This window comes from Poecile atricapillus, chromosome 10 (assembly GCF_030490865.1).
Source record: "Poecile atricapillus isolate bPoeAtr1 chromosome 10, bPoeAtr1.hap1, whole genome shotgun sequence".
Classification (NCBI taxonomy): domain Eukaryota; kingdom Metazoa; phylum Chordata; class Aves; order Passeriformes; family Paridae; genus Poecile; species Poecile atricapillus.
Genome location: NC_081258.1, coordinates 9540323 through 9557390, shown reverse-complemented (window position 1 = coordinate 9557390; position 17068 = coordinate 9540323). Strand labels below are relative to the sequence as shown.

General features: G+C 39.2%; 1 protein-coding gene across 4 annotated transcripts in view; it reads right to left on the bottom strand.

Annotated features, from left to right (window-relative positions):
• The window catches only part of ADCY7 (adenylate cyclase 7), a 61053-nt gene that overhangs the window by 21334 nt on the left and 22651 nt on the right, over positions 1–17068 (bottom strand). For all 4 annotated transcript variants that reach the window (XM_058846077.1, XM_058846076.1, XM_058846079.1 and 1 more), the window contains 8 exons: positions 11805–12346; positions 10434–10634; positions 8217–8390; positions 7289–7438; positions 4908–5056; positions 4481–4592; positions 2045–2172; positions 1653–1811 (listed from right to left, as the gene is read on the bottom strand). In XM_058846077.1, coding sequence (XP_058702060.1) covers positions 1653–1811; positions 2045–2172; positions 4481–4592; positions 4908–5056; positions 7289–7438; positions 8217–8390; positions 10434–10634; positions 11805–11975 — 1244 coding nt within the window. In that variant the 5' untranslated portion in view covers positions 11976–12346. The remainder of the gene's footprint in view (positions 1–1652; positions 1812–2044; positions 2173–4480; positions 4593–4907; positions 5057–7288; positions 7439–8216; positions 8391–10433; positions 10635–11804; positions 12347–17068) is intronic.

Sequence of the window (17068 nt, the reverse complement as noted above, 5' to 3'; positions counted from 1 at the left end):
ATGGTTTTCTGCCATATTCAGGGTCATGCTGTTTGCTTTACCAACAAAAGAAACTTTACAACTCTGTATTCTTGTTTAATCATGCTGAATCAACACACTAAGCCCTTCAGCCTGGCTGAGCAGTGTAACTGTTAACCAAGCTCCAAGTAGTTTTCTTTCTGTTTCAGTCACCAATGCAACAAAGTATTTTAATATTCATAACCTCTTATTACTTGATAAATGACTTTAATTTTTAAGTTACAAGCATATACCTAAAAGCTGTCTGAGGTACAGAAATAATAAGAAAGGCTATAATGACACTGGTTAGAACCACTTACTAACAGAAACCAATTTGCACTGCCTACCATGACCAAAAAAAAGAGTTGTAATCTGATTTGGGAATAAAAAAAGGAAAAGTCTTATAATGGCCTTTTTTAGGGCAAACTACCAAAATAACAAAATAAAAAACAGGGTTTCTTAGAAGAATTCTAATACTTAAATGTAACTTAGAAAACAGGAAAAGAGTATACTTTCCTAAAGAAAAATGCAAATGCTGGTGTTTTTGAAAAACATTTATATTTGTTCTGTTCAACAAGCATCTTAAAAAGGCTACAACCTCAGACTCAATTCCTGTATCACTGAGCAGCACATGGCAAATTATATTCCTGCTCTGCCTCAATCCTCCCATTCACCACCACTCCCTTCCCTTCATCGTGCCCATGGCAAATGAACAACAAACAACAGCTCCAGACTCTCCTTGCTGGGATACTCCCCATCAGGGTGCATTCTCACTTCTGAGTTGTTTGTAGGGTTTGAGTGGTGGGGGTGGTGAATATAGAGCTGATATAAATCAAGTGGGAATGATCAGTACAGAAGCAGAAACACTGGGTAAAGACACAGCTTGGCCTTGTTGACCTGAGGAGCACAACTGTTCTTTAGCTAAACTCACAAATACAGAATTATCCCTGTGTGGATAGTGGATTAACAAAGTCAACACAATGCACTGCTGAGGACGCGTATGCTTCTCCCATGAAGGGGAAGTCAAGAAGCAGTCACTTTCCTAAGAATAGAATTTTATAGCTATTAAAAACACAATCAGTAAATATTAACATTTTACAGCTCTGCTAAATACACATCTGTCCTATTTCCAGCATCCCATGGCGAGGATTTGTGTCATGGCACAGTTACAGATGCCAGGCCTGTGACAGCACAGCTCAGCCTCAGCAGGGAGGTGATGCCTTAAGTTTTAGCTTTCATATTTAACAGATTCTGTACTGTATTGGTGCATAACTCTGAACTTCATATAAAGTGCCAGCAAGTTCTCTTTGCAGTTTGGTTAGACAAAACAATCCTTTTCCAGCCCGAGAAGCTAGGGCACCATTGCAGCTTCAGGCCCAAAGAGTATAAACAACAGCGAATTGAGGAGAGCAATCTGGGAGGATGGGACTTCATAACCTGAAGCTGTAATTAGACAATTAACGCCAAATGGACCAAAACTTATAAAAGTGTGAAAACGTGTGACCCGTCATCCATCTTTGGTGTAGCCTCGGTTGGGCTCTTGTACTGCCCAAGGTGTATCTTTTGAAGGCCTTTTAATAAACACCAACTTTATTCCTTTAACACTGTCCAGCCTCAGTTGCAGGCAGCCTCTTCAGGCATCAGAGGGTGCTCACCCCGGCACGCCGGCGGACTCCATGCGGTTGGCCAGGGACACGTCGTGGGACCACACGTCGTACTGCCACTTCCTCAGGCCGATCACCCCACACAGCACGTTCCCAGAGTGGATCCCAACCCTCATGTTGATGTCCACGCCCGTGGCTTCTCTCACCTGCCTGGGGAGGCATCAGGGGATTAGAGCAGGACACTTGTCATTTTCTCTCCTCCTTCTCTCAAGGTTTCGTCTCATCGTACACTTGGTGCAAAGACGAGCCAAACTTATGATCAGAACTGTGCAACTACAGCTAAGAAATACACTTGGAGTGTTGACAAGACAACTAATTACTTAATTTGATATCTGCACAGTATCTATATTTTTAACAGCCTTCTGTTTAATAATAATACTTACTTTATGGCTTCACACATGTCGAGCCCCATTTTAACACAGTTCCTGGCATGAACTGGTAAGGACACAGGCAGGCCTGAGACACAGTAGTAACAGTCTCCCAGGATTTTTATTCTCATGCATTCATTCTCCTGCAAAATTACACCAAACATTTTTAACAGGAAAAAAATAACTGCAAGTTGGCTAACAGCTCCAAAGGTTTGTGAAAGTCAGGTTTTGTCCAAACCTTGTTGAAACAAAGCTTACTTCTTTTTCCTCGCATCTGAATGCCTGGACATTGCTCACTGGAGAGAATGAAAATGAACATTTAAAGCATTTCTGAAATAAAACCATCTTGCTAGTTTCTCACCTTTTTCTTGGAACTGTGTGCAACTGAAAAAAACTATAAATAAAATAGAAGTGTCACAGAATTTACCATCTAAAGGATGAAATCTACTTATCTATCTTTTAATCTTCATCTGAAGTATGGGTAGTTTTCCCTCTATTTTTACATGGCAGCCTCATAAGTAACAGTGTGAGGTGTCATAAAACCTCCCAGCACTGAGGGAAAACTTAGAAATTCAGATGCCCAACCTGGTTGCTGCGCAGATGTAAAATGGGATTTTTTTGTTATTTCAAACATGACTGAAGAGGAAGCTGGCACGCACTACAATTTGCTATTGCTAATAAAAATCCCACAATACTAAATGGCAGCAAAAATAAATTTTCCTAACTGTGCAACAGAGGATACTGCTGCCAATGACAGGCAGGAGAGAGATCAAAAAGCCTCTGATACTTTTGTTAACACTTTACTGAAGAATTTTAACTACAAAGGTTGCAAGCAAGCCAGGGCTAATTCTGCAAGGCTGTGTAGTGTTTTACTGATGAGCAGAGATGGCTTAATTTGGGTCAGCCAATACCTCCAGCTATTCAACCCTACCTGCTCTGGGAACACAGTTCATAAATCAACTCCAAAATCAGCCCAAATGTGTGGCAGTTTCCCAAACTGAGCTGTTCTCCCTCATCACTTAAAGCTCTTAGGGAACATCCATCATTCTCCACATCTTAATCCATCACAGTGGGTTCTGAGCAGTGCCACGAGTGACAAGCTCAGAGGGATCAGCAGGGAAACCCAGCCCTGGATTAGAGCTGCTGCACTTCAGCATCCAGCTCAGTGTCCAGCCTAGCCATCAGTTTTTATTAGGTAAATTGGAGCTTGCAACATTTGTACATTATGGAAAAGATGACAGAATACTCTCTGGCAGAACAAAAATAGCACAAAAAGCAGGAACCTCTTGTCACAGCTCAACCACAGAGTTGCAAAAGACTTTGACTCACTAAATCCAGACATTACAGTGCAATTTGCAGACAGCAGTGAAAAATTAAAACATATCACTCAAAAGGTACAATTTTTTCTATTTTTGTATCTGCAAAACAGTTATAAAACCTAACTAAATGTGTTTAGCCTCGGCTTCTACTTCAGCATTAAAAGAAATTTTGCCATTGCCAACTAAGATGACATAACAGTGTCTTTATAGCTGCTTCACAACAATACAATTGCAATAGATATAGTATAACTTTAATGTGTCAGTGCTTAAACACTGAACAGCAATTGAATTCAGATAAATGCAAAGATTAGCCACATCACTTAGTCAAAAATGTTACTATCATCTCAGTCAGGTTTTAATCAGCAATATATTTAAGAATTTATTCAATGATATCCACAAGGGTTTAATTACAGGAATTTCACTCCTCTGCTACTTTAATAATTTTAGAGTTTTCCAACTTTTTCAGACAAATTTTAGGATTTTACAAACACAACACACAAACATGTAGGTGATACAGTCCCTGTAATGTGAGAAATAAACACCCGAGTTTGTGATTACAGCTGGAAAAAATTAACCTCAAGGAGCACCGGGAAGTGGTAACAATTCTTGCCAGGCTGAAGGGTCAGTATTGAGGGTATGTCTTAATAGGGACCATTTTAAACTACTCCCCATTCTTACACTTTTTTGTAAATATCCATTAGTAACAGGAAGCTTTCTTTAGCTCACTCCCGAGCTTTGCCTGTTGCCTCTGTATTTATGAATTTAAATGTGGGTCTGAGAATTCTCCATTTCTGGAGTCAAGCAAACTTTCAGGCTGAACACAGCAAAGTTCCTCAGTGGAGTTTGTACACAGAACCTCCAGCAGCCTTGCTGCAATCACTTATCACAATCAGGCAATTTCCTAAATCATACAGATAAACCTCCCCACCCAAGAACTGGAATTACAGCAGCAACTTGCTAAATTTCCCATTTTTGTTTTACATTTTGTTTTAATATGATTTTGCCAGTTAGCTTTAAATCAAAAGCAGTCTTGCCTTCCTAACTTCAGGACTAATATCCAGCTGCCTCCTGTTGTGCAAAAAGACTTATTTTTCCAAAGGCCTATTTCCTACAGCACAAACTGTAAACCTACCTTTGCAATCTGATCAAACTTTCCGAAGAGTTCATTCAGCATCACTACAAGTTCCTTAGGAGAGCAGTCACTGGCCAGGCGAGTGAATCCTACAATGTCTGCATAAAGAATGCTAGACAGGAACAAAAGGAAAAAGCAGGAAAAGTGAAATATGAAGATATGTTAATTCCACAGTCAGCATAATTACTGAAATGCATTTAACAGAAAACCTCTGTCCTCTTTGGGAAACAACTCCAGCAAAAAGGGCTCAAGTATCTCCCCTGATCTAAAAGACAGCACGCAGTTCAACACGTTATCTTCCCACACCAGGAAAGAAGCTCACTTCAGCCTGAAAGTCTGACTTCAAATTTTAATATCACTGGACCATATGTACTGATAAGAATCAGAAGTTTATATTAATACAATTATTTCTAGGGTTTCCACTTACCTAACATTTTGGTGCCTTTTTACGTATAGGCTGTGGAAGTTGTTGTCGTGCATTTGCCTGTTATCATTAGTTTCCTTCAGTCGCTCAATGATTGCCAGCTTCATTTCCATAGAGATATGAGCAGGCAGGATGGATAAAAGCAAATTTTCCTAAAAGGGGGGGGGAGGAATAATTATGCAAAATTATTAAATTTATTAGTATGTTTGAAACTGCAGAATTCTACTGACTGCAAGAAGGCATTAAAAAAAAAAAACAACAAAACCAAAATGCCTTTATTCAAATAGCTTTTGAGTAATGCATGTCAAGTTTTCCAGAAGACATTTTTCATTGCTATTATCCACATTATTGATTTCACAATTATGTTGCATATTTTTTCTTCTGTTCCTTGCGGCATAGGTGTGACATCCCTTTGTAACTATGAAACCCACACACAAAAACCATCAGTATTCAGTACTAAATTTTCTGGATAAATTATATTTTGTTTTGTTCCCTAATGTCAATGTTATGTAGGCATTGTCTGATAAAGCTTCTGTAAAAGCTGATGAGCTAACAATCTATTCAGTATTAAAAATATTTGTAACTTCTCAAATGCTGGAAAAGCAGCAACAGATACAAAAGTGTCAGGTACATGCTGCTACAGCTAAACTAAAGCAATGCCACTGAAATTAAGTCTTTTGAACTGAACGGGAAACAGACTCCTCCAAACCCACCTCCACTGTTTGACTATTCAGGGCACCATTTTACACTGGCTCTCACTCAAAAGCCCCATCTTCAAAGACCCTGGTAAGTTCCTGGGCAGAAGAGGATGACAAAAAGAGACTACTTTGAGCAAGGAAGGGCTCTCCTACCTCAAAGATGGAAGAGGAAATGTTGTGTGGAGCAGCTACAAGCAGGAACTTTTTCAGACAACATCAATAGAAAGATGAACATATTGTGTAGCCAAGTGAAATGCTAAATGCTGTCCCCTGGGACCAAGCCTTTGTCCCCTTTTCCTGGCTACCCAATGCAGCCATGTGCAGATAGCACTGAGCTGCCAGAGTTATTTAACCAGTGCTTGCCTCTAAGAAGAAATACCCTGGGATCACAGTGGGAAGAGACAGTCCATGAGCATCAAGTACTCGCCTACACAAGGTATAGGCAGCAGTTTAGTTTGAGACTGATCCCAGAAATAGAAACACTTCCTTTCCCTCAGCTACTGTTGTGGTACTAGGAGAGACCTGGGGAAGAACTTAAACTGACAGCCAAATCCCAGGGCCATTGGGAGGCTGACACATCACAGTTTTCAAGGAAGTAATGAAGAACCCTGAACTGCAGTTCTCACATCTCCTTCACAGAGAAAAAGTGGGTGGCAGGAAGGATACCCAGAATTGCCTAACAAACCACAACATGGATGAAAAGAAAGCTCTCCATAGACTTAAGCACATTTACACTTCAAACAAGCAACCACTAAAAAAAAATCCCAAAACAAAAATTCTGGACACCCATGGAAGTGAGCACATTGCCCAGGAAATGAGAGCTCACTGCCTCGTAGGGTGATCAGAGGCTTCCCTGGTGGCTGCGTGGGGAAATTCTGCCAGGGCTTTCATGAAGATTTGTCATCTCATCTCACAAGATTAGCATCAGAGAACAGATCGCACCAGCAGTGTGGCATTTTCTTCTTCCCAGTTTGATCAGGTCAGTCACTTTTCAGCCCCTTCTTTTTATCTAATAACTGGGGGGCAGAGAACATGGTACACATCAGCCTCATAGAGCTCTTCTTAACCCTATTTACACCAGGAGAGGTGCCACAGCGTCAGCTTTGGTATCTCTCTACAGTCCTTCCTCAGTAAAAAATTCATGTTCCTTGCTTATTCTTTGAATACCACTGGAGTTTATGGAAATAAATATTTTTATCTTTTATATGATTTTTTTCTCCCTTCACATCCAATTTTCTCCTTCTAGCAAAGGAAAAGTAGTTTGTGAGATGATAAAGTATAAGAATAAATAACACTTTAGAATTCAATGCACAAAAAGGTGACCAAGGAAAGCATAAAACTATCTGCTAAAATTACCTTACAAGTAATTTCAGGGCATGTCCTATTAAGTTACCTCAGGCCAGTCCCAGGAACAGTTTATTCTAGAAGAAAAGGAGCTAAAATGACTGGGAATTACATTCCTGTTACAAATGCTGTGATTTTCATGTAGACAAGCCCCAGAAAACAGCTTCCTCTCTTTAACTTCCTTCTTTTGTTACAAGTGACACAACTTTTATTTTTGACACTAGGTGGGTATCTCAAAGACTGGACCAAGCCTTTCAACATGGATTAATCACCAACCTTATGAATTTATACAGATTTTGGAAATGAAAACAAGCAATTCACAATATGAACTAGCTCACTCACTTGTTGCCTCTTTTCAATCTTCAGTTTCATTCGGACCTGAATGCACTTTAAGGTGTATCTGTACAAATCCCACGAAGCAACCTGCATTTGGCGTTTGTGAAATGCACCCATGAAGTTGCCACAAAGGAAAATTACAGCATTGGCAAGGAGCTGCACAAGAAGAAAAATATTTACCTACTGCAGGGCAGTCATTGATACTTCATTAACACACGTATTAGTCCCACAAAAAACAATCAATCCCAGACCATGTCTCATTTCCTCTTACCCCATCCCATAACAAATCTCAGTTGCTATTACCCAGGATGGACCTGGCAGATATAATCTAACTTTCACAGTCACAGTAATGAAACAGAAAATCCCACGGTATCATTTAACATCTATTTGCAGGCACCAGTGTTTGATTTGTGAAAAACCAGTGCACAAACTCCTGCATCAGCACGCTGTGTGGAGTCTGGCACACGCCTGCACGGAATGAGCTGGGGTGCTCCTTTGAACACACCCTGTTAATGAGTGCTGGGAGCCCTGAACCAACAAGCAGCACCCCAAGGCCCTGCTGACACCCCAGGGCAGCAGTGGCCCTTTTGATCCACCCTGTGGCCAGTGCCTGATGAAGGTAGACCCACCTGAATGAGCATAGATTGGGATAAGTGACTGTGACTGAACTAGGCATATTTTTAACAACTTCGTTTAAAAATTAATATAACAACCCTGCTTTTTTTCCACTTAGGTCAGAAAAACAAAATATACTATAGATTTGAAAATTTGCACTTTTACAAAAAGCCCAAGGGTTTTTGGGCCCAAGCTCCAAATCCACAAACTTGAAACATCAATGTGGAAGTCTGTAACTTTTCTGAACAGAATAGTTATGCCAAAAGCAAAGGGTAGCATGACTAGGGTATTTAATTATGTAACCAAGTTATTTCCTTACCTGAAATAGAATGGATTCCTTATTTTCTTGAGAAGTCACACTTACCACACTTACCACAGTGCTTAAAACAATAATATGGGAGAGAGCAGAAACAACACTAATTATGACAGCACCTCTCATCCCAAAGGGTAGCATGGTATAAACTGTGAAGATTATGAACAGAAAGAATGGCACCTTTGGAAAGAAGAAGAAAAAATAAAAAAGAATCACATACAAATGTTATTAGGTGAATCCTCAAAATCACTACAGAAATAGGAGCAAAGTAATAGGATTCTTGCCCAATTTTAGGCTGAACAATTTAGATATGGATGTTTCAAAACACAGGTAAAACCACAAGGAGATCTAAGAGTAGTTCTAAGAGTTCTGAGGGATTAACAGCTATATGTTCATAGACAAGATGGGTTAACATGACATATCACCTATAATTTTTTCACTTGTTCTTGCCCCTTACCCTGAACTTATCCTCTACAGCTGGAGATGCACTTTGGATACACCTTGTACTCACACCTCAGGAACAGTGTGTTGCAAGGTAGCAATACTCAATAGAATCAGATTTCTCACCTGCTGGAGGATATTTTTCTAACTTTAACATCACCCAGTCACATGTGTATGTTTGCTTCGTGTTTGATAAAAAACAAAATCCAACCAATACTTCCTGGTCCTCCCACAAGAGAATAACCTTTATTAACACTCACCATGTATTTAGGTGCACAGATTTTACAAAATGCAGAACTAAACTGCTCCAGATAAGTGGAAAGGTCTGTAAAACTTAAATCCATATTTATAGACCTGTTGCAATTGTTAGCTTATATATATATATTTATATATGGAAACCAACAACCCTGATCAGAGGAATATATTGCAGGCTCAGCTCCATCTCATCACAGCAGCTAAACTTGTGCCATTCCAGACAAGAGCTTCCTTGGAGGAAGTCTCAAGGTCCAGTCTGCCCTTAAATATTTTCCCAGAATATCTAGGTTGACTGGGACAACAATTATCAGACAAACAGGCAAATAAGTTTTCATTCAACAAAAACATTTGTCCGAGTATATCTTACTATTTTAGCTGGAGTAAAAACATTTTTTTCTGCTGTATTTGCAACCTCCATAACACAATGTTCTGAATGCTGTGTGACAGTTTTTTAAGCACAAGCAAAGGATGGACAAGCAAAGGCCATACCTGCATTTAAACAGTAGCTTTAATTAGTGATACATTCATAACTTGAGGTGAAAGTCTGAAATAAATCTATTCACTTTTCAGAATAGGGCGTCCTTATATTTTAGACTTAAAATCAATATGAATGAATTATTACCACATGACGACACCACATTGGCTTGCAGCACTGAAAGCAGTAAACCCAAATCTTGCTTTCTTACATATTTGCATTTATAGTTAAGAACAACAGTTTTTGGGGGGGTTTCCTAAGGTACTAATAGGCACATCCTTAAGTTAAAAAATACTGAACAGCAACTCTAAACATATAGTACTGGATCCAGACCACAATGCAAATCAGATTTTGGTTGTTTAACTGATAATTTGTGTCTTTATTCAAATAAAATAGTGAAGGGGCAGAGTTCATAAAACAAGATAAAATATAATTCTGATTTAATTAAAACTCTTCTGCTTGCATTATGAGATCTTAGGAGGAGTTTCCTACAAATTATGATATTTTTGGCTTCATGAAATCACCCATCTTCTGATCAGAGATAGCAAGGAATGAAGTTTAGCCACACCCAGCAATGCCAGGATGTGTCATTAATCCTTATTGTTCACTTCACCTCTCCCACTGACTTAAAAACCTGCTCCCTAAGGCACACCCAGCTCTGGAGTCCTTTAGACATTTCTGGAACACCTCTGTGACCCAAATAAATTAACAATGCAAGTATTACGAACAAAAAAAATCACTTAGAGACAAATTCATAGTAATTAAGATTTAGTAAGAATCCAATTCAATTACAACTTAAAGATGCAATTCCCACATAGGTTCATGCAATTATCCAATTTTTTCACTGAAATGTATTTGCACTATGATATAGTATACCAGCTAAAATTTACTGCAATAGATCAGTAAAGCAAATTTTTAGAAGTTAACCTAAATCTCAGAAGAGTTATTACGCAGTTATAACATTCTGAAAGATTAAAGCACACAAACACATCCACACAAACACATCCACATCCAGTTCTATGTAAGTACCTGAATGAACACAACATACATACCTGCTCCCACAGCTGATAATCACTTCCTTTTTCAAAAAGGGATACATATCCCACGGTGAGGAAGCAGATCCAAATCATCACTCCAAACCACGTCAGCCACCTCCGAAACAGGGATTCCATGCACAGCAGTAAATACATGACTGCAAACACGGCCAGGGCAGCGCACACAGCGATGATGAAGGCAAGGTGGGACTGTGCCTCCTGCAAAAACAAAACAAAGGGTTACAGCTGGTTCAAATGTCCCCTTTAGGAAAATGAAAAATGCATCTATACTGCCATGGAAACAGCGTGGATACCTTTGAAATAAGTTAACCTGGGTTTTTAAGTAGACTAGCTGTGGCAGCATGAACACTTTCTGATATTCACACATACAGAGATAATATAATAAATACTGTTATAGATACTCATTCTACCCCAGTTCCACTGTTATTTTCCAAACTAGCTTTAAAGGCAAACCCCACACCACTAAGTTCTAACTAAACTGTATCTATAATGCAGATGTACCCAAAGAAATGTATTTAGAGTTCAAACTTTGCTAAAGAGGAGTGTAACAGTGCTCTAAGTTTCACAGAAGATAAATTCTTTAAAAAACAGTGTTGCTACTTTTTTCTCTTCTTAAGAAATAAAAGGTAAAAGGGATACACAAGTCCAATTGGTAAGATTTGATTTGCTGCTAAAAAGAGACTTGAAGACCCTTTATTATGAAGCACTGTGTTTGGAAAGCAGTGTTAAAAGGCAATGAAGGATTATAACAGCTACTTTACTACATTTTTACAACATTATCTTTAAATCAACTCCTCTTACCAGCTGTCAGCTGGGCTCCTACAACACCAAATTTCTTTACAGAATATCAAATTACACTACATAACACAAAAAAAATCTTTAAGCTGCATCTTTTCTATGCCTATAGGATCACCACTCTTTTCTAACTAAATATTGATTCCACTGATCACCCATTGTACTGGGAGTTTTTATTAACTGTTGTGTTTTTATTAACAAAATGAGAAAAAAAAAAGGAAATTAGCATCTACAAATCTTTTTAGAAAAAATCACCTCAGGAATAACCTGATGAAAAACCAAGAGGTTACCATAATATTTTATAATTCTTAGATTATTCTTAAAATATATGAGAAATGCAGGACATTTTAACTCCTTATAGTAACTGTGCATGTGCCTGACAGCCCTCTTCCTCCTCCCATCCTTTCACAAACATACACAGTATTACACACACAGTTACTTGCTATCTTTCAGCACTGCAACTTTGACACCATGTGGCCCAAAATATTATACAGCCAAATGTTTAGTGTGCTGTCACAGTGACTCCTTATCCTCTCTGAAAACACTGAACACACACAAAAGAAGTTTACTCACAGCAGTAACAAAAAAGATTATAATTAGAGTAGTCCAGAAGAGGATGGCAATGAAGAGCAGCAGCAGCAGGAGGGGATGCTGCTGGCTGGTGTAGCGGTACTTCTCATAGAGCGGGTCTGATATCCTGCAGTCATCGCTCTCGTTGAAGAAGTATTTCCCTTTAGCTGGCATCTTCTCCCAGGCTGGCTGCTCTTTATCTCAGCTCCCAGTGCACACAGTGACACAGCTGAAGCCACTGCTTCAAAGAGAAGTTTTGTCGTTTCGCTGCTGCCTCTGTGATCTTTAGGCACACCGAGTAACCCACGTTCTCTGATTTCACTTCTCATGGGCATTAACTTCAGATTTCCAATGCAGTTGAAAGCAAGAGTTAGCCTCCCCAAAACCACAGGCAATTCATCATCAGTTCTAAGCACAAAGCTCCAGATCAGCTTGCATTGGTGCAGATAGGATGCCTGTCTTTAGCATGAGATTTTTTTAAATTATTACTTTGCAAGTCTCTAACTCCTTTCCATAAGCTTGAATCTCACTTCCTGGGATGAATCCTGCAGAGACACAAGATTAGTAAATTCATAGTTAATCATACACAATGTTCTCCAAGAGGGAGGGAATAAAAATAGTTGATTCCTTAAACTTTCCTTGAACTTTCTACCTGCATGCTCTGACCAGTGAGCAACGGCTACGTGCTGCTGGTGGGTGGGAGCCCAGGAGCCTCATGCGTGGGCAGTGGTGCCCAGCAGAGCTCACCACGGGCTGCTCTGCTCACCTTGCTCTGGCAACTCAAACATTTTCATCTACAAATGTACTACATGGGTTTTTTTCTCCTTTTGAGCAAATGACACAGTTCCTGAGAGCATGCTGTGTAACCGATCGCTCACAACTCTTTGGAAGTTGTGTGCATCTGTGTGTGTATAATCTTTAATCACAATACACTTGGCATTCTTTCTCAAAACATGCATCATAAAAATGAAAAAATCCTGTTTTATTAATTTCACACTTTAATTAAGGCATAGAAAAATGAGAAAAGAATACAGCTGTCCAAGCCCAAAATTCATTCAACTTTTTTTAAAGATACTTAACATCTAGCTTGGTAAATTTCATTCCACTCTAAGGATACTTTAATACTGTTCCACTCTAATACTGTTTCCAGGGCAATACATGTGTTCTGCTAACAATGAACATTAGGGAATAAACTGTATTGTTAATTTCTAATGACCAGTGTTTTTCAAACAGGTTCATGAATATAGCTCATTCAATGCCAAGAGCCATAAAAAAAGAGGCATGGGGATATGATGGAGGGAAGCATGAAAAACATGATTTCATAAGTCTTATTAAAAACTTGATAACAGGACCACAGCTTCTTTGCCACTTGACTGCCGTCACCATGGTGCCCAAGGCCACTGCTCCAGGGAGAAAGAACCCACTAAAATACATTATTTTTTCTCTCAGAAAAGCCAAATCTCCGCCAGTTCCTTTCAAAAACCAAATGCTTAACTGCACACACATGTTCAGACTGCTTTCACATTAAAAGCAGGAAAAAGTTTAAGAAACCATACTGAGCCTCTGGCAAATACAGCCACTAACATACTATCCAATTATTAATGAACAAGCAGGCAAAAACAGATATATCAACAGTGAGACTGAACCCAAAAAAACCCAAAAAAACCAACAAGTGTACTTTTGCAAAATTAAAAGCTAGAACTTCTTTCCCAGAGTATACTAAAAACCTGGACTAATCACAAAAAAATACCATATTGCATCACTCTTTACTGAATAGTAATACTCAGAATAAACTGACATATATATTAATATGTATCTATGTATAATAAGCAAATAAAATTGAATCTTTCCCATTTATAGTTAATGGTATACCTAATATGTCACCTGTACTGGTTATTACTGAGCTTTTCATCATAATTAAAGTCCTCCCATTTTTCACTTAATTATTTTGGTACTCATACCATTTGCATGTGCATAATAATGCTCTTGTAAAGAAGTGAGTCTCAGAAACTGCTGACACTTAAAGAGGAGATGAAGAAGAAATTCAAAGATTTGCATCATGTTTGACTGCATTTTCCGAGTCAAAGGTAACTGCACAATTATTTCATTTGGGCATAAGGCCAGTTTTTTCCTGAGGAAGAAACTTTCAGGAGGTGTGCACAGGGACAAGTATTTCAGTAGCAACGACAACACACTGCAGACAATGGGAAGATTTGGCCTCTGATGCACCAGAGAGGCAGACAGCTCATGAAGAATTCCTTTACCATGAGGCTGGGCAGGAACTCACTCTGCCTGATGTGAACAACTACCTGAAAGAGATGGCAGGCTTGCTGTCCCAGTTCCTTCTAAAAGTGTATTTCAGAACAAAAACAATGAAGACCTTCTTTAATAAACCTGCAGAAATATGATTTTGATGGTAATTTTTATGATACAGAGGTATTTTGAGAGGGAACTTTATTTTTCCAATTAGCAGAATCAATTTTCAAAAAATAACTATTAATTGCTAAGCAGCAATACATTCACAATTATGAGGAACAAATTATCCAGTTTTGGGCTACTTAATATTAAAATGCAGGAAAAATTACTTCACATCCTTCTTTCTGTAGCTTCTGACTACATCAATAAAAAAACAGTACCAAGGACAATGTCTATTCTACAGGATTATACTGTGTGACTGTGGTTCAGTTATCTGATGCTCAAAAAATGAAAAATGGGTGCAGTGTCAGCTTGGAACTATCTCTGAATAGTGAAGAGTTTTACAGGACATCAAATTAAAGAGACATGTCTTTTCAATAGTCTAACCCATTTTAATAAAAAAAGAGATTTGTATCTCACTGATTTGTTTCTTCCTGGCTGATCTTCATAGATATGCACTGCAACTAATTATTAATGACCCCTGGGTCATACAATTTTCTCCTCAAAACTCTACTAGGTAAAGAAACTCCCTGGCAGTACTTTATTGATTTACCAAGAATCCATAATGCACCACACAAATGCTATTTCAAGATGAATAATTCAGCTCCCAATTAGCTTCAATTTGCATATTATGTCCCACTGCCACTACCACTTCCCTTTTTAAAGTCCCCACTTTTTCTGTCTTTCCTCCTTTGAATTTTTTCCAACAACCTTCTGGAAATGTAGAAGGTAGACTTCAGAGAGAGAAAAAGATTCTGTCACAAATGGTATCACACACTGGAAAAAGGATCGACCCAACATTCTCCTGTTCACATGTTTAAGGATCATGTGAGCACTGTGCACCACAGCATCACTTTTGCTCTTTTTGGTCATTGTTTTTTGAAGATTTGCTGTTATGACACACCAAGAGAGATGTAACCCTGAAACAATAACAGGCCACAAAAACCAAAGAACACTCCCAAAAGCACCAGTGGCAAACACGCTGAGCCAAATGGGGGCTGGATTTGGGCTGTTGCCATAAAGCCATGGAGCTCTGATCAGCAGCTTATCAAGAAAAAGCCTCATTTCTTTAGAAGCCTTCATTGTGTTTGGATGAAAAAGAGAAGGAATTGTCACCAGGTCAGGATATATGAGAAACAACCCTGGCAGAGTGGGTTAGAAACAGCAGTGAGAACCTATGGGAAAAGCCACCCAACACACTAATATGATTTAGTCATATCTGTGAGAGCTTCATAGCCACTTGCAAGCAAATAAACATGAAGAATTTTTGCCCAGTGAATATGCAAGAACACTGGACATGTGAGTGGTATAAAAAAAATGGACAACAGAATACCTTCCAGAACATGAATGAAAACACTTACTACCTCCCGAATCTACTGTGTTTCAAGCCAGTGGGAACAAGGATGTGCTCAGATTCAACACCAGAACCTCTTCTAGGTAAGTACTGGATAAGATCTGACAAAAGCACAGCCACCTTTCACCTGCAAGCAAAAAAGACATTTCTATCTCCCACAAATCTGGGTATTGGTCTATGCTTTCCTCCCCATAGATGGGAATTTTCAAGCACTGCTAAACTCTCCAGTCTCCTACTGACACATCAATAGAATTTAATCACAAAAAATACAAAAGCAAATATTTCATTAGTCTACCAGGCTTGGAGTGAAGCTCTTTGGTTTTCCTAGGCTAGTCAAAAGTGTCCACCATGCTTTGTGTCAATCCACCACCTTTTCTTAAGACCTGGCCTGGACTCAACAGCTGCAGAATAGCAATGGCCTGTACAGAGCCTGCAGAGCCCAAGTGTTTTAAAGAAACACATCCCAGCCCAGGGTGTTGATACATGAGGTAATTTCAGCCCTTCCTCCCCAGAAATTGTCTGCATGGAGTAGTGTGAGGGCAGACAGTGGGGGAAAAGGGGAGAGCATCCACGACATGGCAGAGCACAGTCACTCATCCCAGGGAGCTCTCTGGAGCTCTGGCACAAAGAGCAGCCTCCCCTTAGCAATGCACAGTGGAGCAACAGAAAGAATGATGTGCTATCTGATACAGAAGCCAGACTGATAACAAAAAAACACCTCTTGAGATGGCTTCCTTTACTCTCTGCATCTGCAGAGCATGAGCAGCTTCCAGGTGCTAGCTCAGTCAGGCAGGGGAGTGGGGCTGGAAAACCCACACCATCCTGCCCATCCTCTCACTCACATACCAGGATGGACAGACAGCCAGTGACCACATCCTATTCCCCCTCTATTGGGAGAATTATTCACAGCAGCTCCTGACCAACTAAAGCCCTTTCAAACAGAATCCAAGTATGCTGTGGTTCTGTTTTTAATTTCAAAGATCCTGATATATTCACAAGTGAACACAGTCACAGTAGCCACCTGGATAATCTACTAAGTATTTTTTCTCTTAGTTGTTCTTTTGCCAAGAACTCAAGACTTGATCCCCCAGAGCTGCCTGGTTACCAAAGAGCAGTGTCTGAAATATTAAAACAAACCCTAATAGCAAGGACCATATGAATCAATATAAATTGCCTTATTCCTCTCAATAACTTCTGTATAAAAGAAAGCAGAACCATTTTCATCTTCAATTACTACAGCATCAGACACACAGTACAGTTTTGATTCCCATTCCATCTTTTGTTCCACACAAATAACAACAGTGTTTCTGAAATTACTTTAGCAATTTCCATGGCAAGAATGATTGCTCACTGTAATTACACATTAGCAGATATTAAAAGGGAATCAGGAATCTATAAACATGCAATAGAATAATTGAAGGAGATTAGTGGGTGAATTATGAATCTCAAGCAAAAATAATCTCCAGTCTAGTGGACTCCGCAACTAATTCAGTCTAGG